The sequence below is a fragment of the Gossypium hirsutum genome, chromosome D01 (assembly GCF_007990345.1).
Source record: "Gossypium hirsutum isolate 1008001.06 chromosome D01, Gossypium_hirsutum_v2.1, whole genome shotgun sequence".
NCBI lineage: Eukaryota > Viridiplantae > Streptophyta > Magnoliopsida > Malvales > Malvaceae > Gossypium > Gossypium hirsutum.
The window spans coordinates 547,021-570,529 of NC_053437.1; the positions used below are offsets into that span (position 1 = coordinate 547,021).

The 23,509-nt window shown below is 31.7% G+C and overlaps 3 protein-coding genes across 12 annotated transcripts; 2 read left to right on the plus strand and 1 right to left on the minus strand.

Annotated features, from left to right (window-relative positions):
• The first annotated feature begins 5,650 nt into the window (after positions 1-5,650).
• On the plus strand, positions 5,651-12,325 carry LOC107928925 (phosphatidylinositol 3,4,5-trisphosphate 3-phosphatase and protein-tyrosine-phosphatase PTEN2A). Of its 10 annotated transcripts, none has more exons than XM_041086623.1 (15): positions 5,751-5,840; positions 6,567-6,630; positions 7,207-7,694; positions 7,851-7,952; positions 8,028-8,084; positions 8,638-8,703; positions 9,246-9,422; positions 9,534-9,620; positions 9,740-9,804; positions 9,880-9,956; positions 10,477-10,523; positions 10,649-10,779; positions 10,876-10,945; positions 11,320-11,444; positions 11,718-11,795. In XM_041086623.1, the coding sequence occupies exons 3-14, from the start codon at positions 7,281-7,283 to the stop codon at positions 11,401-11,403; spliced, it is 1,377 nt and encodes a 458-aa protein (XP_040942557.1). In that variant the 5' UTR covers positions 5,751-5,840; positions 6,567-6,630; positions 7,207-7,280; the 3' UTR covers positions 11,404-11,444; positions 11,718-11,795. The 10 variants fall into 10 exon arrangements, with proteins under 10 accessions (XP_016715714.1, XP_016715719.1, XP_040942557.1 ...); XM_016860223.2 differs by lacking the exon at positions 11,320-11,444 and adding an exon at positions 6,857-6,939 and having other exon boundaries at positions 5,753-5,840; positions 11,718-12,325; XM_016860227.2 differs by lacking the exon at positions 11,320-11,444 and adding an exon at positions 6,857-6,939 and having other exon boundaries at positions 5,753-5,840; positions 7,253-7,694; positions 11,718-12,325.
• Positions 12,326-13,944: 1,619 nt separating this feature from the next.
• LOC107928921 (leucine-rich repeat extensin-like protein 3) lies at positions 13,945-17,274 on the plus strand. Its single transcript, XM_016860219.2, has 7 exons — positions 13,945-14,502; positions 14,599-14,703; positions 15,399-15,525; positions 15,614-15,685; positions 16,535-16,580; positions 16,671-16,962; positions 17,058-17,274. Exons 1-7 carry the CDS (start codon positions 14,460-14,462, stop codon positions 17,093-17,095), a joined length of 723 nt encoding a protein of 240 aa, XP_016715708.1. The 5' UTR covers positions 13,945-14,459; the 3' UTR covers positions 17,096-17,274.
• Positions 17,275-17,853: 579 nt separating this feature from the next.
• On the minus strand, positions 17,854-22,676 carry LOC107928920 (cyclase-like protein 3). Its single transcript, XM_016860217.2, has 6 exons — positions 22,140-22,676; positions 22,002-22,046; positions 21,832-21,904; positions 19,743-19,840; positions 18,945-19,015; positions 17,854-18,172 (listed from the first exon to the last, which is right to left on the minus strand). Exons 1-6 carry the CDS (start codon positions 22,528-22,530, stop codon positions 18,047-18,049), a joined length of 804 nt encoding a protein of 267 aa, XP_016715706.1. The 5' UTR covers positions 22,531-22,676; the 3' UTR covers positions 17,854-18,046.
• Positions 22,677-23,509: the final 833 nt, after the last annotated feature.

Consider the following 23,509-nt stretch of genomic DNA (forward strand, 5'->3'; position numbering starts at 1 on the left):
ACAGCGTTGCTAGAACGGCAGAACCCCAGCTGTACGATCTAACAGTGGAGAAATCAGCTAGAAGGGGCAAGTATGACAAATGCACACTGTCGCCGTTTGCATCAGGCATGAGTACTGCCCCTATCACATGCATGATGTACGCTCGAGCAGCGCACATCAGCTCACCTTCACTGGCGGTCGTTGATAATCCACATATTTTGGCTTTTAGCCATGTAAATTTTATGCCTGAAAAATATTTATCACCATCCTCTGGTGACTCTCCTAGGAGTTGATAGCAAACTGCAGTCGGATCGGTGAATGAAGATACTCCCGTTAAAGGACTCCCGTCAATTGGGAGCCCTAGCTGCACTGCAACATCCTCCAAGGTCACCGTGCACTCCCCGCACGGAAAATGGAAAGTATGGGTCTCCGGACGCCACCGCTCCACTAGCGCAGATAATAAATCAAACCGCAAGTCGGAGGACAGGATCAATGCTACTGACCCAAATCCGGCTAGCTCCAGGTACGACATAAATCGTGCATCCGGAGCTATCTTTAAAGCACTGACACGGCCCCTTAATACTCGGAACGAGTCCTGATAGTGTAAAATTACAGAAAAAATATTACAATAACATAATTTATTTGTATATACTGCGTATATCGTTTTTAAATAAATAGAACTCCTGATTAACAAACAATAAATCATACCGCGTTATTAGCCGCATCAGATATGTGTCTAATATCGGTTCGTATCAATCGAGCCATTGCGATGCCTGCAAGTTGAAAAAAAAGTTAGTAAATAAATCTTACTTCGGCCATTTATTCGTATTTTTTTCTTCGCATTTTATTACTTTAAAAAAAATCATAATTTCTAATTTTATAATTTTACATTATTTCAGTGCATAATGTTTGAAATTTATTACTCTAGTGTGTTATTTAAATTAATTTGGTGTAAAAAAATAACCCTTACACCTGCCCTTTACTCGTATTATTTTCTCGATTTTTATTACTTTAAATAAAATTATATTATTCTCGTATTTTATTGTTTTATATTATTTCAGTACATTTTCTTTGAAATATTTTGTATTAATTATTTCTGAATTTTATAAAAGTTAGTAGTACACTCTTACTTCTGCCATTTGTTCGTATTTTTTTCTCCGCATTTTATTACTTAAAAAAAATCATAAACTTAGTCTTTTATAATTTTACATTATTTCAGTGCATCATGTTTGAAATTTATTAATTTAGTGTGTTAAGGGGGAATAAAAGAAAATAATAAATAAGCAGTGATTAAAAGGTAATTAGCCACATATTTGTGCCGCCTTTTTTTCCCCATCACCCCTTTTTTTCCTCTATTATTTTGGTAAATAAAGAAAAAGTTTATAAAATTTTGGTTTTTTTTTGTAATATTTTTGCTAAAAAAGCCGCAATAAACCCTTTCCCCTGCTCTTTGGTCGTATTATTATTTTTCCGATTTTTATTACTTTCAATAAAACTATATTATTTTCGTATTTTATAATTTTATATTATTTCAGTACATTTTGTTTCAATTATTTGTATAAATTATATTATTGATGTTTTAAAAAAAAGTAATACACTCTTACTTCGGCCATTTCTTCGTATTTTTTATCCGTATTTTATTTTTTTAAATATCGTAATTTTTTATTTTATAATTTTACATTATTTCAATTTATTATGTTTGAAATCTATTACATGTGTATTTTTCACATTTTTTTCCGCATTTTATTATTTTCGATAAATATACAATTCCCATTTTTTCTTTTCGTATTTTATGTTTTCTTAAACATACTTCTTTGTCATTTTACTTTTAATGCTATTTTCCTAAAATTTTAATTTCAAATTCCTAAATAAATTTCATAAAAAAATCTCTAATCAACATACAATGTACATACCATTATTTTTTCTTTCTAAACATATTTCATAAAATATATATGCTAAATAAAATAATAAAATAACTATAATGAAATAACATAAATTTTAAATACACAAATATTACAAAAAAATAAATTTATAAATAAAATTACCTTTTTTTCCTTTTTTTTCCTTCCTTCCCTCTTCTTCTTCTTCTTTTTTTTTCTCTTCTCTTCTCCTTTCCTTTTCTTTCCTTCTTTCTTTCTTTTTTCTTCTCTTTTCCTTCTCTTCTTCTTCTTTCTTTCTTTTTTTCTCTTCTCCTTTCCCTTTCTTTCCTTCTTTTTCTTTCTTCCCTCTCCTTTCTTCCTTTCTTTCTCTCTTTCTTTCTTTCTTTCCCTTTCCTTCTGCCTCCCCCACCACCGACCCCCCCTATTATTAACTGGTGCCGCCAATAGTTTTGTCACATCGATCTGATTTTTTTGATTTTTTTGATATATTTTGGTAAATAAAAAAATTATATATTTTGGTAAATAAAAAAAAGTTATAATATTTTGGTAAATTTTTATTTTTTTTATAATATTATTGTAAAAAAACCGTTATTTGTTTAAGTTTAAAAATTTGTCTAAATTTTGAAAAGATTTAAGTAAAAACATTAAGTTCGAAAAGTAGATTTAGAGTAAAAAAAATAGGTTCATTTAAAATATGAGTCGGATTTAAGCTTAAGAATTCAAGATTTAAGCTCGACCCAAACTAACTATTTTTTAAGTTTATAATGTTTTATATTATATTATTTTTACATATTATGTAATTTATAACATATAAAAATAAAATCTATAGTAATATATAATATTATTGTAATGTAAATATTTAAAAAGTGTTAAGATAACTATATGTAAAATTTTAATAAATAAAAAATATATAAATTTTTAAATATTGAATTAAAATAATATAAATGTATATATATGTTTAAATAATATGGGTGGTCTTAAGATAGGTTTGAATTAGTTATTTACAAATATGAATAGACTTTGATAAAAATTTAAGCTTATATTTCGGGTCAGATTAGGCTTGGGTAAGCATAAAGTATGCTAATATCATACTTAGGTCCAGCTCGAACCTAGTTTGGCCCATGAATACCTCTAGTTGCAAGCTATTCGAGTTTGACTTTAAAAAAAAATTCAATTCGGTAGTTGTCAAGTTGAATGTGAGATATTAGTCAAGTTTAATTCAAGTATCATAATACTTTATTCAAAAAGCTTATCTTCCTAACCAAAGCTTCTTCTTTTTTTAAATATTTTTATATTATGAAATTACATTATTATTCTTATTATATAGAAAAAAGTATAAGTATGAATGAGCTTAATTGAACTTGAGTTCGAACTTAGATATGAATTTGATAAATACACTTAATCAAGCTCAAGCTTAGAAATTAATGTTTGATCTAGGGGTGTGCAGAATTCGGGTAAAACCGAAAAAATTCGGTTAACCGGCCGAATTCGGTTAATCGGTTGGTTAACCGAATTTTTTTGGTCTGGGGTCGGTTAATTATTTTTTAATTTTTCAGTGTTTTTTCGGTTTAACCGAAAAAATTAATAAATAAAATTATAATATATCACTATTCACCTAAACCTAATCCAAACCCAAGTATTCAACCCAATCCAATCATAAAAATTACAAATAATTTAATAAATAAAAATAAAATTCTAAAACTAAAACTAAAACTAAAACTAAAGTCTAAAAGTCTAAAAGTTTAAAAATAATTTAATTATGTAGTGATTCAATTCGGTTAATTTGGGTAGTTCGGTTAATTCGGATAATTTGGTTAATTTTTAACTAAAAATAAAAACATATAATTTTTGGTTAATTCGGTTAACCGACCGAATTAACCGAAAAAATTTCGGTTCAGTTAATTTTTTTAAAAAAATTTTGGCTCGGTTAATTTTTTTGAAAAAATTTCGGTTCGGTTAATGGTTAAAATTTTTGAAAAGTCGATTAATTCGGTTAATATTATTTCGGGTTGGTTAACCGAATGAACACCTCCAGTTTGATCATGCCCAAATAAATATTGAGCCTTGAATTGCAATCGAGATCAAGTTCTATCTTACCACCATTTAAGTTCAATTTGACTTGATTACACCTCTACTCAGTAAATCAAAATCATCTGAGATAAAAATTCTTCAAACAAGTATGTTTTTCATATTTGAATTCGTATTCTCACTTTTTACAGAGATTAAACCACTATTACTTCAACCAACAACTTGTTGGTAATTATAATTTTTACTAAATGTTACTTTATTAAAAAGAAGAAGAAAGAAACAAAAAATTGAAGTGTCCAAATTTACGATTTATTATTTCGGGTTTGTGCCTACTCTTTGTTATCTTAACAATGTTATCTTCAAAGTTTAGATTTATGTTTGCTACTTATGAGTGCAATGTACTCGATAGAAATTAGAAGAAATTTATATTAAGGTAAAGCGCCTTTAAAAAATACGAGAAAATATGCTTTTAAATAAAATCGTTCTTCTATAAAAAAAATTAAAACATAAATGGGATTATTTTTAAAATGATAATAAGTCAAATTACGGTTTTAGTCCATCTACTTTGATAAAATTTGAAATTTAATTATTTTATTTTAATTTGATATGATTCAATCATCATTGTATAATGTTATTAGTAAGTTCAAATTAATAAAACCCATAATGATCTAACATTAGTTGATACTTGATATGGGTCTAATTGTTGCATCGAATAATAGTAAAAAAAAAATATCCATGACTTTAACAACAATAACTATTAGTGTTATTAACTCTTATATGCGCCGATTGAGTTTTAACTCGATTAGTATGGATATTTGTTGCCAATACAAAAGAACGTGAGTTCTAGTGCGTTAGGTATTATGTCAAGAAGAACAAATTTGATCAAAACATATAAGATTATTCCAAAAAAAAAAAAACTCTCTTATATGCTAATAGTACTATAAAAGTTTGGGTAACACATTATGCATGAGTAAAATAGAGAGATTAGATCATAAATTTTAAAATAATGGAGGGATTAAAATCATAAATAAACCTAAAATAATAGATATACAAATTAGAAATGATAAAAAGTGACGTTTAGTCCATGAACCGACAATTTTTTTAAACATAATCCTTGATTTTTTATCTACATTAATCCAAAACTTGGCAATTTTTTCTCAATGTAGTCAATTCAAGAGCGATAATGTGGCATTATGAGATTTTGGCATGTCATCACTTGAAAAATTTCAGTATTTTTATATAAAATCAAAAAAATTATTAGAAGTTAATTTTAAAAGATTAAAAAAAAATTAAGATATCATATTATCATATCTTACCAATTTAGCTTATAATTTATTTTTTTAGCTCTTTAGGTGGAAGGGTCGTAAAGAAAAGCAAAATAAAAAGAAAATAAACTAAATTACACAATGTGTAAATGTTGAGGGTTATACTTTTTAGAATCAAGCCTTAATTAACATAATATATAAGTGTTGAGGGTTAAAGTTACTATTATGCCAAATTTAAACTATCATATCATTTTTTTGTTAGGCATTTAAGGACTGGTGACAAAAAAAAAAACAAGACAGAACGGAATAATTGGATGAGCATTTTGAAAATTTTCATAATTGAGTGATTAAAAAAAACTTATGAATAATTGAAGGACTATCAATAGAATTTACCCATAAAAATTCAAATTCCAAAATAAAAAATTACCAAATTCAAATATTAAATCTTTATCACAGACGAAGTTTATATCATTTACGAAACATATTTTGATCTAAGCTTCTACCAAATCAGCGGTCCACATTCATTGACTGTGAAATCACGTGAATTGACCCTAAAACCCCTCGAACACCTTCAAATTACGAAATGCCATTCTCACATTTCTCCATTTTCTACGAAATTAATTTTATTTTACTTATATTCAAAATTTGCAATCCCATGGTTCAGGTTCTTCCGTAATATCGATCCAAGGTAAGATCTATAATCGGCGTAGACCTAATCTATTGAATCAAATCTTTTGAAGCCGACCGATGCTTTAATTTGATTTCATCTTTAGGTTTTGAAACTGTTTTGGGATTTGGATTCTGAAGTTTGATTTATACACTTTTTTTCTTTGTTGATTTTGATGATTTTTGTTAATTGGAAGCTGAAATTCGGATTTTGTTAATGGTAAATTTATTAGCAATTGAATGTATGTTTTTGATATTTTAGAGCGACAAATCAGTGATTATTACTCGTTAATTTGCCAGTAATCAAAGTGATAAGCAGATAATTTGTTTATTCCACGATTGAATTTAGTCTTTTGATCTCTAGAGTGAAGAATCAGTGACTGTAACTTGTTAATTAGCTACCAATCAGAGTGCTAAGCAGATAATTTTGTTATTTGGGAGCTAAATTTGTGATTTAATTGTAAATTTATTACGAATTCAATGTAGGCTTTTGATTTTTAGATTGAAAAATCAGTGATTATTACTTTTTAATTAGCTAATAATCAGAGTAATAAGCAGATTTTGTTTATTCGACAATTGAATGTAGTCTTTTGATCTCTAGAGTGAAAAATCAGTGACTATCATTTGTTAATTAGCTACCAATCAAAGTGTTAAGCAGATAATTTTGTTATTTGGGAGCTAAATTTGGAATTTGATTTCGATTACATGTTGAAGATTTAAGTGAAATTTTATTACCAATTGAATGTAGGCTTTTGATCTTCAGAGCGAAAAATCAGTGACTATTATTTGTTAATTAGCCGCTAATCAGAGTGGTAAGTGGATAATTTGTTCGTTCCACATTTGTAACTGTTAATAGCGATTGCTGTTTTAGATCATTTTCTAATTTCCTTACAGTTTTACTGATTTTGACTATTTGAATTACCATTATGCATTGATTAGTTCTCCAAATAAGTTGGTTGAATTTGGTTTTGGCTAGTAATAATATGCTTGGATGCTATCTGAATGTTTGCTAGCCTGACTTCGTAGTTGTTTATTCAGTATTCGCCAGTTGAAAATTCTTTTGCAAATGAGTTCATGAATTAAAAAAGGCTCAAGCGACTCACGCTATAGTATACCCTCGGGTTAGTGCAGTTATGTTTTTTGATGCATTCTTTGTTTCTTAAGGTGGAATATGAACTTAAGAAAATTAGTAGAATTACATTGCAATTTTACTATATGTCATACTGTTCCTTCTCATTATATACTTGCTATTGGGCATTGCGCCAAATCATTATGGTATTTAGCTATTCATGGTTAGGGCAAGAAGAACCACAACTTCGATTTTCTTAACTTCGATTTTCTTATTGCAGTCACTATTTATTAGCTGAACCTAGACATTATGCTTGCAGCTATAATTCCTTCTCATATGTTGAGATCTGTGCTCTTGACCTTCAGTCATTATTGATACCCCTGGAACATTGGAATGGATAACGGACCCACTGATTCATCAAGTTCACCTGCTGCTGAAGCTTCTGATGTACAACTTCCTGCTGCCACAGATTTAGGACAACAAAGCCTTACACATGATTCACCATCAAAGCTGTCGTCTTGGGCTAAAAATTTAAAAATTCCTCAGCCATTTGCTGCCTCACAAGAGGACTCACTAACAGAAACTGCTGGAAAGTCACCTCTTGCACGGTTTACCAGTGGAATTGGACTGCGTTCGTCTCCTAAATCTCCTCCAGCCAATGATAGTAATGAAGGGAATTCACCAACTACTCAACCTGGATTTTTGGGAACAATTACAAATGGCATAGTCAACACATCTAAAAATGCTGTGAAAGCTGTACAGGTCAAGGCTCGGCATGTTGTTTCACAGAACAAACGGAGATTCCAGGTCAGATTCTGCTATTTTCTTTTGCACGGAGATGCTTCCTTAACTTCTTTCTCTTGTAAAAATGGGAATTGATATGTGATATATATTGTAATTGTTGTTTTTTATGGTGATTTGATTCTCAATATTTGTAAAGTTGCCTCTGCACTTTGACTTCAGGAAGGAGGATTTGACTTAGATATGACATATATCACTGAGAATATAATTGCTATGGGGTTCCCTGCTGGTGACATGAGCTCTGGGTTTTTTGGATATGTTGAGGTAGCTAAACTAATTCATAGCTAAATTTGGCTACTGTCTTTTAATTGTCCTAAATTTTCTGTAATTGTGAGACAGGGGTTCTATCGAAATCACATGGAAGAAGTGATTAGGTTTTTTGAAACCTATCACAAGGTAATGACACATCTACTGATTTATAATTTTCTACTCCTTTAATCTTTTTTTCTTTTTCTAGTTTCCTTCACTTTGATGTTTATATTTTTATTTAATAATTTTTTACCACAAATTTTGTCTTATGATGGCTGCATATAAAAATTGAACAAGACAATTTGATTGTCGTGAACCATTTCTTTGTGAGGACTTTACCATTTATTTCCTCATAGATGACAGGAACCTTGTGCTGACCTCATAAGTTGAACGAAAATATGATGAGCTTGATCTATGTTCTGTTAGGTTTTGCTGTATTTGTAATAATTTAAACATACCTGGTTGTGGGTGATGACTATAATGTCAACTTTCTGGCCTATACCTTTATCCTAGTACATCAACCTTCTTTCAACATGAACCTTGTTTGTTGTGGAGCAGTTAAAGTTGCTTTGCCTGAATATTTGGTTGTATTACTCAAAATGAACCTTTGGGTTTGACGGGGCTTTTATATGTTGCTAATTCGCAATTACATGACATTGTACAGTTTGGCCCTAAAATCTGTCTGACTTTCTATATGCAGGATAAGTACAAAGTATATAACCTTTGCTCTGAGAGACTATATGATGCTTCACTGTTTGAAGGAAAGGTATGACATGGTTTGTTATGGGAACTAACAGGGTAATATGTTTGCTATTCATATTTCACTTGAGCTTATCTCATAATTTGTGGTTAGCTGGCATCTATATGCCCTGTGCCTATTGTTTAGCTTTGATAAAAGAAACCCTTTTCCTAACCAAATAAGCATATTGCTCTATTTTAGCATTTGAAAAGAGATTAAATTTCATTTGTTCGGACCTGTGGATTAATCTAAAGCAAAAATAAGTTTAACCCAAATGAAGAAATTAGCCCCTAATTTCTTTTGGAATCCATTCGGAGAGGATTGAGTGGAATATTGTACTTGATGATGAAATCAGTCATTGTTAGAGGATAATTCCTGGGAAGAGTCAATTCCATCCAAGCTCTTTTTGTTGTTTCACTACCTTTTGTTTCTCATTCGTGCATCCTTAACAACAGATACAACCCAGTTGGTTAAAATCAAATCAACTAAAACTGACTGTTGTTATAGGATGACCAATGTAAATAAAGTTGTACCATGTTCTTATTATTGTTATCATACTTTTTCTTCAGGTTGCTAGTTTCCCATTTGATGACCATAATTGTCCCCCAATTCGATTGATAATATCTTTCTGTCAAAGTGCTTACTCATGGCTAAAGGAAGATATCGAGAATGTTGTGGTTGTGCACTGTAAAGCTGGGATGGCAAGGACAGGGTTGATGATCTCTAGCCTTCTTCTATACTTGAAGGTTTGACCCATTGGACATGTTTTTGAAGAAATGATAGTGAATTTAGTGAAGCTACATGTTTTGGCAGTTACAATTGTTGATACTGTTTTTATAAATTATTATCCCTTCTAGTTCTTCCCCACTGCTGAAGAGTCAATTGACTACTACAACCAGAAAAGATGTGTGGATGGGAAGGGGCTGGTTCTGCCAAGTCAAATTGTGAGCAATGGACTTCTAGTGATATTCTTGGACGAGTAATTTCTGAATTTGTTCTGTCTTTGGCAAGCTGTTTATATCTTACCTGGTTGCCACTTTTGTTTTCTTGTTATCTTCTGAAGAGATATGTCAAATACTTTGAACGCACCTTAATATACTTCAATGGTGAAAACCAGCCTGGACGCAGGTATTCTCTTGGCTATGCAATGTTTATATTGCATCTTTGTTCTTTGTATTATTGCTGACAGCACATTTTATATAGGTGCATTCTTAGAGGATTCCGGCTTCATCATTGCCCTTATTGGATCAGGCCCTCAATTACCGTCTCTGATCATAATGGTACAGCATACTTTGTCCGCAAATAGGTTTTTTGATTTGATTGATTATTTGTGCTTCTATATTTTTCTTTAAGCTAAGCTTTTCTATAAATTAGGGTCTGCCAATGCATAAGATACTTTAAATGCTTAGAGGAATTCCTTAGGTTAGATGTGAATATAAGATTTCTCACTCAACCTTTACACGTCTACATTCGCTCTTACTCAAGAATCTAAAATACCGGCATTAAGAATGTTTAAAATGCATAGTTGTGGTTCCTTATGTTTTAGGATCAAAACCCACTCCTTGATGTAATTTTGCATCACTTGAAAGCATTTGTTAATGACAGTCTTTGTCGGAATGCTTTAATGAGCACTTGCTGTAATTCTAGGTTCTAACCTTTCCTTGCAAATTAAAATTTCAGATACATTCTTTCCCTTCTAGCACTTCAAAGAAGTGAAATTGACTCGCAGCCATTCTATTGTCATATTAAAGCTACCTTAACCTTCTGCCTAGCCAAACATAATAATCTTTTCATGCACAGGTGTTCTCTTCTCCACAAAGAAGCATCCACGTACCAAGGATCTCTCTGTATGTTTCTTTGGTTGTTTGATTAATTATCACAATCACTGCCCATATTTTTAAAATTGCCGTTTTAAGCTCTGGAGCATCCTTATACCAATTTGAACTTCGGTGCATATGATTATTCTTCACAGCCAGAAGATTTTTGGTTTAGCGCTCCAAAGAAAGGAGTTATGGTCTTTGCTTTGCCTGGGGAATCGGGTCTGACTGAGTTGGCTGGGGACTTTAAAGTCCATTTTAATGATCGCCAAGGGGATTTTTACTGGTATGTAATCTTCCTCTCAAATAAAATTAGCTCCTTGGCTTGTATTTATGAATTGAAACTGATCTCTTTGTGATTCTTGGCCTTTTGATTCATCAGTTGGTTAAATACAACAATGATAGAAAACAGAAAAATTCTGAGTACTGGTGATCTTGATGGTTTCGACAAGGTAAAACATGATATGCTTTACGTTGAGACAATATATTTATGTGTAAAACTCCAAGAAAGCACCCTGTGGTTAACCCAAAATAAATTTGGCCCCTGAGGTTAAAAATCTGACACTGAACTATCTTATGCTTGCCTCCATTTATTTTATACACGACATCGATAGCCATTTTTCCTCTTAGTTTTACATGACTTCTTTGTTTCTGGTAAGAAAATTTTTTACAGCCTTTTTTCGCTTCCTATCTCATGGTTTCACATTAGCAGCCATTTCTCGGCTTCCTACTATGCTTAAATTTGCAGCTAAAAACCTTATCCATAATATACTTGGCCAACAGCCATGGTAACAATATTTTTAGGCTGTTTGATCTCGATTTTTAGGATTTTCTGGGGGAACTGGGAATCCTGAAATGGCTAAGGAAGAAAGAGAGAGCCTGGAATGAGCATGGATGTGGAAATGCGTAATTGTTAAATCTCAGGTTTTTGATGCTGGACGGCTTATAAAGGTATTTAGTGAAAATGAGAAGTTTTGGAAAGAAACCGAAAATGTTAAAGAGTGTTTTGGAAAGATAAAATCAAACACATCCCACAGTAGTTAAAGTGTCGATTTTTAAACCTCAGAGGGCATATCTAGTCCGCCGTTAACTGCAGGATATGTTTCTAGAATTTACCCTAAATTTATTTGTGATGTTCTTTCAACCTGTCTACGTATCTTCATTACTTTTGGTTGAAACAATGTCCTCTTTGATGTTTCTTCCTCTTTTGGATATTTTTTGCAGAGGAAATTGCCGTCCCCCGGTTTCCAGGTTGAGATTGTGCTTGTAGATTATAGTGGCACTGCCCCCACAAAGTCACAGTCCGAAACTCCTACAAATAAGCAAGATGAAAGCTCAGGCACCTCTGAATCTGCCGATGGAGCCACCTCCAAGTCCAAAACAACTAATTCCGATCAGGTTGCAAGTTTGGTGAAGTCTACTGAAAAAGTTTCCATAGGAAGTACGGACACCCAACATACACATGCCATTAATGAGCCTAGAAAAGACACCGTCCAGCAAGCTGCTGATGCTGCTGATGCACGTGTTTCAATTTCCAGCTCGGAAAGTCAATTCAAGGCAATGGCTGCTGATGCATCTGTTTTCAGTTTCGGAGACGAGGAAGATTTTGATAGCGAATAAACTGGAGCAACGTCAAACTTCCTGTACATACATCAAGTTGCAAGTTATATGAATCCCAGGTAGTATTCTATTGTATTCGTTTTATTCGAATCATCTCACATTCTGATTCTGACTTATAGGTGTTGTAAATCCCCATAAAAAAAATTGGCTGGTAAAATAGTCTCTGCATTAAATTATGAATCAAAGTCTCGAAGAAATTCGTTGTTTGGTTACTTTGTGAAAGAAAAATTAGTTCACCATTTAGAAAAGTAACATTTGGTTTGTTCGTTCTTTATCATGTAGTTTGCAGGGTTATTGATACTATATGAGTTGTCTTAGGGTTTTACTTTTTGCCGATTTTTCAATTTTCTTGAAGTATTTTATCTCGCGTCTGCAACTGACATATGTCCATGTTGAATTTATGAATATACCAACATATCCAAGTCCGAGTAACATAATTCTTTTTTATGCTTTTTCTTAAAGCACGGCTTGGTCGTTTCACATGAATAAATGAATTTTTTTTTATAAAAATCCTATGATATATTGACATAATGATGATAAGGTCGAGGTTTTGAGAACTTTGAGATCTTTAGTTTATGTTTTACCCCGTGTCAATTATGTATAGATTTTATTTTGCTTAAAATTTCTCCATGCGCGCGTCTGTCTAAATTTATTCTAGTTTGGGTTCACTTATATTTTGATTACCAATCTGTTTGTCTATCGTAATAGTTTACTTTTGGTTATATTTATTCGTACTTGAATTATTTGTTTAACTTCTTTAAGAAAAAAAATTATAAAAAAATATAATTTTTTAACGTGTTAAAACGTTTATAAAAAAAATACATAAAAATATTAATATATATAAAAAAACGAATTTCAGCAATAAAAAGTCAAAATAGTGGCCAAATCTCTTAATTTGTCAAATTAAAAAAAAAACGTTTTAGTCAGAGTTTGACCTGGTTTTTGTTTGATTTGATGACGTGGAGTAAAAGGGCTTCAAAATAATAAAAAATTCTTCTCTTAGAAGGTCTTTTCTTTTTTCTTAATCGAAGCCTTATCTCTGCCTCATTAAGGAAAGTATTCTTTGTGTATATAATACACCACACGGCTTAAATTATTGGATAGGATCGATTTTGTTAAATTATATTTTTTGTGTGTATCTTATACTAATAAAATTATATTTTCTTAATATTTAATTCAATAAGTGTTAGATTAAGATTAATTTGTATTTATGTATACCATAAATAAAGTCTTTAATCATTGTTGTTAAAAATCGGATTAAATTAATCAACTAAAGCGATTGAGCTGTTGAATTGAGTATTGATGCTATAAAACCAAAGGAGGATTGAGCCCTTAACTGATCATCATGTTTATAATATTATTTATATTTATTAATTTTTTTCTAAAAAATATATTTAATATTTATGATTTTTTGTAATCATATAATTAAATTATTACACATGAATGAATTAAGAACCATCCAAATTTAAGATATTAAAATTTCAACCTTAACTATTAAACCACAATAATTTTTTTATAATTAATAATTGAGAGAAAAAAACAGAGTTGTTTGAGAGTGAACCAAAACACTTGTCTTATAAGATTATAATCTTACTATTAGACCGAGAGGCTGTTCGTCATTAATACATTTACTATTTATTTAAATGAATATGAAAAATACTTGAATTAAAAAAAATGTTTTTGTTATTTTTTTTTCTAAATTTTGTTAATAAACTAAGAAACAAGTAGCTACTTGGAAATTTTGTTTTTTGTATTTTATTCAAGTGGCATTTTCGTTTATAATTTCTTGACAATGGCTGTTCATTGTCAACGAAATAAAGTTACAAAAAAAGAGAGAGTCTAATTTTCTTTTTGATGAAATAAATAATCTATTTTTTTATAATTTTCTTATTCATATATAACAGCCGCCATTACCATTTTACAACTAAACAACTTGAAAGTTACAACCCCTAAACGCAAAAACCAAAACTTTCTTTTTTTTCTTTTTATCCAAACAGAAAATAAAAAATCGTTTTCTTTTTCACTTTTACAAGCCTTTTCAGTTATGGCAACTACACGTTTATATATTTTTTATATGGAAATTGCATAGATTTTGCCAGTTTTTTAAAACCGAATTGAAAACCCCCAAATTCAATTAAACTTCCCTTGCTGTTGCAAAGAAAAAAAAAAGTTTTAAAAGAAAATATCTATTAAAAGTTCACTCGTTTTCTCATCTATAAAAAGTCACCCCCCTTTTTGAAAGGCAGGTCAAATCACCAAATTTCATCACAAAAGGACTCCAAATTTCCTCTCTGTACTTTTCTTCATTTTTATTTTCTTTATATTTGTTAGTTTAGTATCAAATCCATGTCGGTTTCTGGTATCCATGGCCATGTTCTCGAGGTTACTGGTACGCGATTTTTTTTTTGAATTTTATAGGGTAATTATTGATTTTTGTGCTTATTTGAATGTTGGGTTTTTTTTTTTTCTTTTGTGGCTATGGAAGTTGTTGGATGCAATAGATTGAAAGATACCGAATGGCTTTCAAGGCAAGATCCTTACGTTTGTCTTGAATATGGCAGCACTAAATACCGTACTAGAACTTGCACTGGTACTTTCTCTCTTTCAACTTTACATATATATATATATATGCACAGATGAATGTATGTATGTATTTTAGGGTTTTTAATTTGGGTTTTGGGATCTAAGTTAAACTTCAGGAAAATTCTAAGAAAGCCTCCTTAAAACGAGCTATCCGTAAGCTTCCATGTTATACAAAACATTACAGGAGTTCTAATAGTTTGTCTAATTGGGTATTCTTCATGTAAGATTCAGCATTATATATATATACGAATGCATGTATTTTGGGTTTTTGGATCTAAGTCAAAATTTAGGAAAATTCTAAGAGAAGCTCCTTAAAATGAGCTTTTAGTAAGCTTCAATGTTATATAAGACATTATAGAAGTTATAATAATTTGTCTAATTGTGCAATGTTAAAACATTACGAATGATGTAATAATTTTTGTAATTAAATAATATTTTGCATAATTGTGATATTAGACAACATTATGAAAAAATTGTGATAACAAGGTGTAAGTAATTCGCTTAATTTGCATACAAATCATGAATGTTTAGAATCCATGGACGTCGCTTTTCCTAGTTTGAATTGAAGGGTGACATAAAATCGGTAGATTTATAGTTAATATATTCATTGTTTTTGTGTGATCGGAGCTTGTAGAAAGCTCAATCTAAAAAGCTCGCCCTAGAACTCTTCCGGAAATTTAACATCTCGGTTTTTTGTTTTAGATGGTGGCAAAGCACCTGTATTCCAAGAGAGGTTCACATTCACATTGATTGAAGGGCTTAGAGAGATCAATGTTGTGGTTTGGAACAGCAATACATTGACTTATGACGATTTTATCGGCAGTGGAAAGTAAGAAAACGCCTTTGATCCGTTTATGTGCTTTTGAAAAGATTTGTTCTTATTGGTTTTTCGATTCTAATGTTCGGTTTTCTTGTAGGATTCAATTGCAGAAGGTTCTTTCTCAGGGTTTTGATGATACTGCTTGGTCACTTCAGACTAAAACCGGAAGGTAAAAAAATCGAAAACTGAAATTGAATTGTCACTTTTTGCATGCACTAGGGTAAGATATGTTTTGATGAATAACAAATCGAAAACCAAAATCGAATTGTCATTTTTTGCATGTACTAGGATGAGATATGTTTCGATGAATAATCTCTAGCGGCACTTGACCTTGAGAGATCGGTTTAAGTTATATTGGCTGCAGAACTTTGTTTATATTTCTCCATATAATTCCGGAATCTCGGGATTTTAATGATACTGCTTTGGTCACTTCAAAGAAAAATCGGCAGGTAAATGAATCGACAATTGAATGGTAGCTTTTAGCATGTACTAGGATAAGATATGTTTCGATGAAGAATCTAAGGACGCTTAATCTCGAGATCGGTTTAAGCTTATATTGGTGGAAACCCTTATGTTCCTCCATATAATTCCAGAATCTCTGTCATTGCTAGCTTGTCTTTAGACTTATTGCATCCTATCTTCCTTGTGGATTCATTTTTTCTCTCACGGCTTATGAGGAAGAAAACCGGTTCTTGTAGTCATGTACGCATGTCTCAGTTGCCCTCAAACCGAAAGATTTTTGCTTAATTTATGCTTCTGTTCATCAACATTGACACGCAATTACTCATTTTGCTGCAATGTCTTGCTCCATAGATGTTACGATACTGTTTTGATAGCAATTGTGTTTCTTGGAACCTTATTTGTTATATATATACCAGCAAGACATTCTGTTTCATGCTCTGTTATTGACTTATTTTATTTGCGGAGTTAAATTTCATGTTATATTCCCTATTTTTGGATTTCCTTTAACTAGAGCAATCTTTGAGCATCTACCAACTCTTACTTTTTCGAATTGCAGATATGCCGGAGAAGTACGGCTGATAATGCATTATGGAAATGCCAAAGTAAGTCCAATCTATTTTACTTTTATTCATCATCTTTGTTAATATTTATTTGAAAAAATGTGAACTAAACGGTTACTTGGATTATTGCAGCCGCCAACCACAACATATGCTCCGACAGCACCACAATATACAGCTCCTCCTCCACATGTCCCTCAATATTCCGCACCTCCGGCAACTTATCCTGCTTCTTATCCACCACCGGCTACAACATATCCGTCTCCATCACCATATCCAGCGTATCCTTCATCTGCATACCCTCCTCCACCTTCGGCTTATCCTCCACCACATTCGGCTTACCCTCCACCACCTTCCGCATACCCTCCGCCACCTTCATCGTATCCCCCATCTACGTATCCACAACAATCACCCTATTATCCGCCAGGTAATTTCAGTTACATTTTATATCTTTCGATGATTACTCCCCATTGCATTTCAAATATAGTACTTAAGTTCCATTCTTTTCCATTTTGCAAACAGGTCCTTTCCCGGGTCATTATCCCCCACCACCGTACTAAAACCTCCAAGGAGGAGACAATTCCTCATCGGCCAAGGGTTTCACGTGTCAACCGAAAGCAAAAATGAGAAGTATTTAAAATATTGTGTGGAAACAGAAAACTTAGAACTCTGTAATAGCCATTGTATAGTTTTGACTTTTTATGATGATAATACATTTCAGTTTGTGGATTTCTTTTTAGGTCATTTCTACTCTGTTTTGTTCAACTTTGATGTCTTACAACACCACCAAAGCCAAATGAAATATTGAACAATTTACCTAAACTTAACCTAAGGCAGACTATTTATTATCCTAACTTGAAGGTCCGTTATTTTAGAATCAATTGGTATTGCAACATTTTAAAAGATGCGAACTTAAATATGTTTAAACATGTTTAAGCTTGTAACATTTTTTTAAAATTTTGGGATTAAGATTTGCCATCATTGCTGTTGCAACGATATAGAGTTTGAGTTTGAAAATGTTTATCCACCATCCTCTATTTTTGAGACTGGGGGTTGACAACATTGTTAGCAGTAATCTGACGAATAATATTTTTCAATTTAGGGACGAAAGGTTACATGTAGTTTAAGAAGGATTGTAGATGAACAAGGCTTTCATTGCATAGTTTGATTTAAGTTTTAAAGACTCGTTTATTAAACGAACTGAACACGAACAAATGTTGTTCAATTTATGAACAAGCTCATTTATGTTCGTGAATATGTTTTTTAATTTAAACGAATAAACATAATTATACATAATTTTAAATAAATGGACGACGACTTTTACTAATTGAAATTCTTAAAATCACCCACCGAATACAAACAAACATGAACAAAAGTTTATTCGTTCAAATTCGATTCATTTATAATCCTAAGTTTAAACATAAAAAAGGGGTTTAGACAAAAATATTAAAAATCCGAACAACATTAGTGGTGATGAAATCTCTAGCATAAGAACAGTGAAGGAGTTGGGATCATTTGATGAGAATGCATCTAATGGGCGATCCTTCAGAACCAAGCAACCTTAAAGGCAAGCAATGAACATTATATATTCCAACTGGAACGTTATCAAGTTTCAAGCCCTCCACTAGAATGATTTCCTGGATCCAATAATTCTTGACAATGAGTGTTTATATGGATATATACTTAATTTAAGAATATTCAAAGTTTTTTCATATATTTAGAAGAGTTTGACTTCGAAAACCGATCCTTAATCCTTGAGTTTAAATTTAAGATTTATCTTTACATACATAATTTAATCTCTGTACTTTTAGATTTAATCACAAAATTGCCTTCCAAACTATACTACTTTTGTCGCTTAGGTACCTAACAAAATTTTGGTCAAAAATAGTACCTAAACTATCAATTTCATCTCACTTTACTTAAAATAACGTATGAAGTCCAATAAAAACATGTTGCATGTCACGTTCTTATTGGATGATATCGTGTTTTGGGATAAAATGAGACCAAATTAATAGTTTAAGTATCACTTTTGATAGAAAAAAAAAACTTTAAGCACCTAACCCTAGTGGGAAAACTGATATAATTTAAGGACAATTTTATATTTAAACCTAAGTTTGAACTATCGTTAATTCTAGTCAAAATTGATAGCATGGATTTTTCTTAAATACAATATTTCAACTGATCATGCTAACATGATTTTTTTTTTTTTGGAATTGGAGATGGTACTTCTAAGGAAAATCCACGGTAGCATTTTAACCTAAGGCGTTATAAAAATAAAGGGATTAAATTATGCTAAATTAAATTATAGGAACTAAATTCCAATTTTTGGTATATAAAAGGACCAAAACCTTAATTTGACCACGTATAAAAGTAATAAAATAATGTGTTGTTGAAGTACAATTTCCTTACCCTGCCTTCAAAGAACTCAAGATGAGCTGGAACGGAATGATCATAGCATGCAGCAGATAAGAAATCGATTCCTGCATTTTCCAAGATAAACAAATTCGTCCCTAAGATTACTTGTTTTGCAAGTAAACTAAAGTAGCAACACCAATAGGCTGATCGAAGGAGCTCAGAATTTAGCACGTTTGATTCATGCAAACAACCTTTAAAAGCTGACATCTAGCAAGCTCCAGGTTGAAATCGAGCAACGAAGTTACGTTATAATTTGAAGCTACGAACATAACTCAAAGCTCTTTTACCCTAAAGCAAGGATGTTTGAATCAGATCGGACTGGTTGGACTGAGGTACCGGTCTGAAGAATGGCTTTGAATCGGTACAGATCGATTGAACAATATTTTTTATTTATTTTAGACTAACGAACCAGTGGCCTAACTGGTTTGGTTTAAAAAACATTGCCCTAAACCTTATATCTCACTTTAAGTATTCGTATCCAACATTTGTTTTCCCCGTAAATTCAAATACGCTCCATTAGAGTTTAGCTTGCAAACTACTTTTAAAAGCTGACATCTAGCAAGTTCCATGTTGAAATCGAGAAATGAAGTTATGTGATGATATAAAGTTAAGAACATAACTCAAACACTCTTTTTCCTTATACCCTATATCTCTCACTTTAAGTACTCGTATCTGACATTTGTTTTTCTCGTCAATTCAAATACGGATTCAAGATCCCTTCAAATAAATGAGAACTAAGAGGAAAAATAAACATACTCGTATCCAACACTCAAAATCGAGAAAAGATCTTACCTACAAGTTTGATGTCAGTGTTCTTTGCCAACCATCTTGCCCCATCTGTGGTGAATCCAACATAGCTCGAATCAAACTCCTTTTTAAACATAAGCCGCCTGAAGTTGGGGAAAAGGATACAAAATTATGATCTACCATTTCAAACAAATTCTATGTTCAAACAAAAAGGAGACAACGCCAATGACTTTGATTATTTTGTTGATAGGTTTGTTTGAGTTAATACTTTGTTCAGGGATTTCCTATTCTTTCGGGAAAAGTATGTGAAGTGTCGTCCGCTCAAAACTGGTGGACCAACAAGTCCGTTATTATCTCCGGTGAGAATTTTGTTTCTCAATTCTACTGAGAGCTTGAGTGTCTAAAGAAGTAACCTGAAAAGACTCCAAATTCACAGAGTGAGAAAGCGCCTCCTTGGGTGCCTGGGAAGGCGAACCATGCATAATTGCACATGATTGGACTCAATCCCATATAGGGCATTAATGGGTGAAAATGCTACCACTTCTGCATGGTTCGCCTTTTTAGACACCCAGCAAAGCACTCTCGCCCTGTGAATCCATTGTCTCTTCAAATATTCGGGCTCTCAACAAGGTTAAAAGCAAAAAAACCATTGAGGATAATACTGAACTTGCTGAGGGGTTTGTCGACTTAAAACAGACAAACAACACTTCACATACTTCTTCTGAAGGAGTAAAAAGTCCCCCACAAAAAAAGACGCCTTTTTTTCTTTTGAGAAACCCTCAACATACTTGATAACTTATGATACTCAAACTTTTCATTCTTCTTAAATAGTTCAAGTCGTCACCTATGCACACCACAAAACCATATATATGAAATTAAGTATGGTCCTCCAAAGATGTGAAGAAACATAGAAATAAATTACATGTCCTCATATTTGATACATACCCAAGCTCACCGTTAAACCTTGATAGCATAGCATGTAACTTCCAAGAACATAATAAAAACTAACCCCTCCTTTGGTTCATTGGAATAAAAATAATAAAATAGCTATTTGATGCACATGAAATAAAGAAATAATAAGTATAACATAACTTGTTGATTTAATGGAATATACAAAGTATTACATTTTTTGGTTACTTATAATAATGTTAACGAATAAATAAAGAATAAATTAAAAAAATCAATTTTACCCTTACAATAAAAATATTTTTTTTGATACCTTATTAATTTTATTAATATCTTATAATTTTTTAAATATAATATATTTATTAGTAAAATAAAAAATATTATGACAGTATTTTAAAAAATTGTAATATGGATTATTAAAATATATTATTTAAAATAAATTTTATAATTATACTAAAATATGATCACCAAAATAATAAATATTATTGAATACATACAAATTTTAAATACAAAATTATTTTATGTAAATATTAATTTTTTCTCTCTCCCTATCATAATTTCTTTTCCTACCCTCTTTTGGTTTTTTTTCATCTCTACCCTTTTACGTTTAATTTCATTTCTACTTATCTTTCGACAGATTATAAGTGTAGATGCAATGGTAAAACACATTGTACTTTTAACTAGAGAATGTAGATTTAAATTTTAAAGACGATATTATTAGGAAAATAACCATGAAGTTGAATATAGATTATAAAACGAACATAGAAATGTATATTCCTTAAAACCTAGTTTTTGGTGATAGCGCCGCCAGCCGCGGTTGCCAGCCGCGGTTGCTGAAAGCTTTTTTGCTCCAAAAATTCACCACATATGCTAGCATTCAGTAAATTAACCCCAAACTTATATCCCAATTTGTTCAATATCAAAATTAAGAAGAAACATAGAAGTTTTCTTACCCAGTTCATTTTTTAACAAAAATAATTCTAAACTATTAATTTTATCCTAGTTTACCCAAACAATGATATTAGCAAATAAAAACATGACACGTGATATGTTCTTATTAAATGTAGTTTTTTTTTAAAAAAATTGAGCAAAATTAATAACTTAAGTATCACATAAAAAGTTTTTAATGATTAATTTGGAAATTTGATTATAGTTTAGGGGTTAATTTAGTAATGAAACATTTAAAAGAATAATCCAAGTATTTTTGTCTTGAATTAAGCTCCATTACCTGTCGGTATTCAATGTTCTGAAAAGAACACGACGCACTCCTTTGGGAATGTTCAATGATTCCATCACTTTAGCTGCAACAACATTAAAATAAAAACAGAAGATTATAGGTTATTATCAGTATCAGATCATACACAAAGCCAAAAAAAAAATGCTGCTGTGGATCGGTACCGGTTATATTACTATCCCTCGGCACATCCACTAATAAAGCTGGCCCTGCGACAATTAAACAAACACTTGGAGTGCATCATTTGATTACAATGAAAAATAAGAGATCCAACAATGGCGATTGCCGCGTTGGGTGTTTACCGTTAAGGACATCAAGGTCAAGGGTGTCGACATCGAACCCAGCGTCGAAGTAGCTGTCGACCATATGTCCCGGAGCGTCGACGTGGGTGCCGGAATGGACCGACTGCAGCTTCATCAAGGAATTATTGGACCTTGAACCGTTCTTCATGCTTGACGGAAGCCAAAGGAACTGACCCAGACCATCTTTGCTCCCCCACGAAGGCATATCCACGGTGTATCTATGGCTAACGTCGAAGATTCTCCCGTCGCCGTAAACTTCACGACGAACGGGAACCGGGTTATCATCCTCGGCGGAAACGGTGCAGTCTGTCGACACTGAAGGGTAGGCGGGAATGGAAGCGACGGCGGCGGTGATGGCGGTGGATAAGAGGAGGAGAAACAGAGAAGACATGGTTATTGATCAATTTGGAGCTTATGGAAACAGCTTAGTAGCTCTTATGATATACATATAACAGTGTCTGATTTGAATGTTGTCGGTAACTGTGTTTTGTGACCATTCGTCTCAACTAACTATTATCAAAATAAGACCGAGAGGGTTAAAATATTTTAGCTTTTTTTTAATAGATAAATTAATCTCTGTTCGTTAAATTAAATAGTAAATTGATAATTTTTTTTTAAAAAGTTACTATTTCTACTATTAAAAATTGGTATAGTTGACAGAATAACTAAACAGTGACACATGATGTGCCACGTGTATCTCATACTGACATACAAAACTAGTTTTTAATAGTAAAAATGGCTGAAACTTTTAATAGGACTAGTGGACTAATTTGTTTATTTTTAAGTAAATGAGGCAAAATGCAATCTATCTCCTAATATACACACTTCCATAATACTTTTACCTATAAATTGGATAGTGCTCCAAAATTCATTGGTTTAATTCTAGTTTTAGTCCCTCTATTCCGATGAAATTGTGATTTAATTCCTTTAATTTGGCATAAAAACATCTCTACTTATTTCTGTTCAAGTGATTGCGTGAATGTTATTGTTATTTTTTATCATACAATTAAAGTTAGGCGAAATTCTTTCGATTATCTTTAACCAATAAAAAGTTATATATTAACCAAATGCTTAAGTATGTTTTTAAGTAAATCAAAATGAAGAGACTAATTATCAAATTTCAGCCTAGTAGAGAGGCAAAATCAGAATTGGACCTTTATTTGTATAGTTGTCCAAAGCTTTGAGTCAAATTCTATTATTAGTCCTTATTATATGCGTAAGTTACGTATTTAATCCATTTATTCTAATTTGATCAATTTTTGTTTATTGTTCATGTTTGTTTCAGGGGCGAATCTAGGGACTAGCAGGCGCCCCGACCCCCTTAAAATTTTGACCTTTTAAAATTTTTAAAATTTTAAATTAGTAAAGGT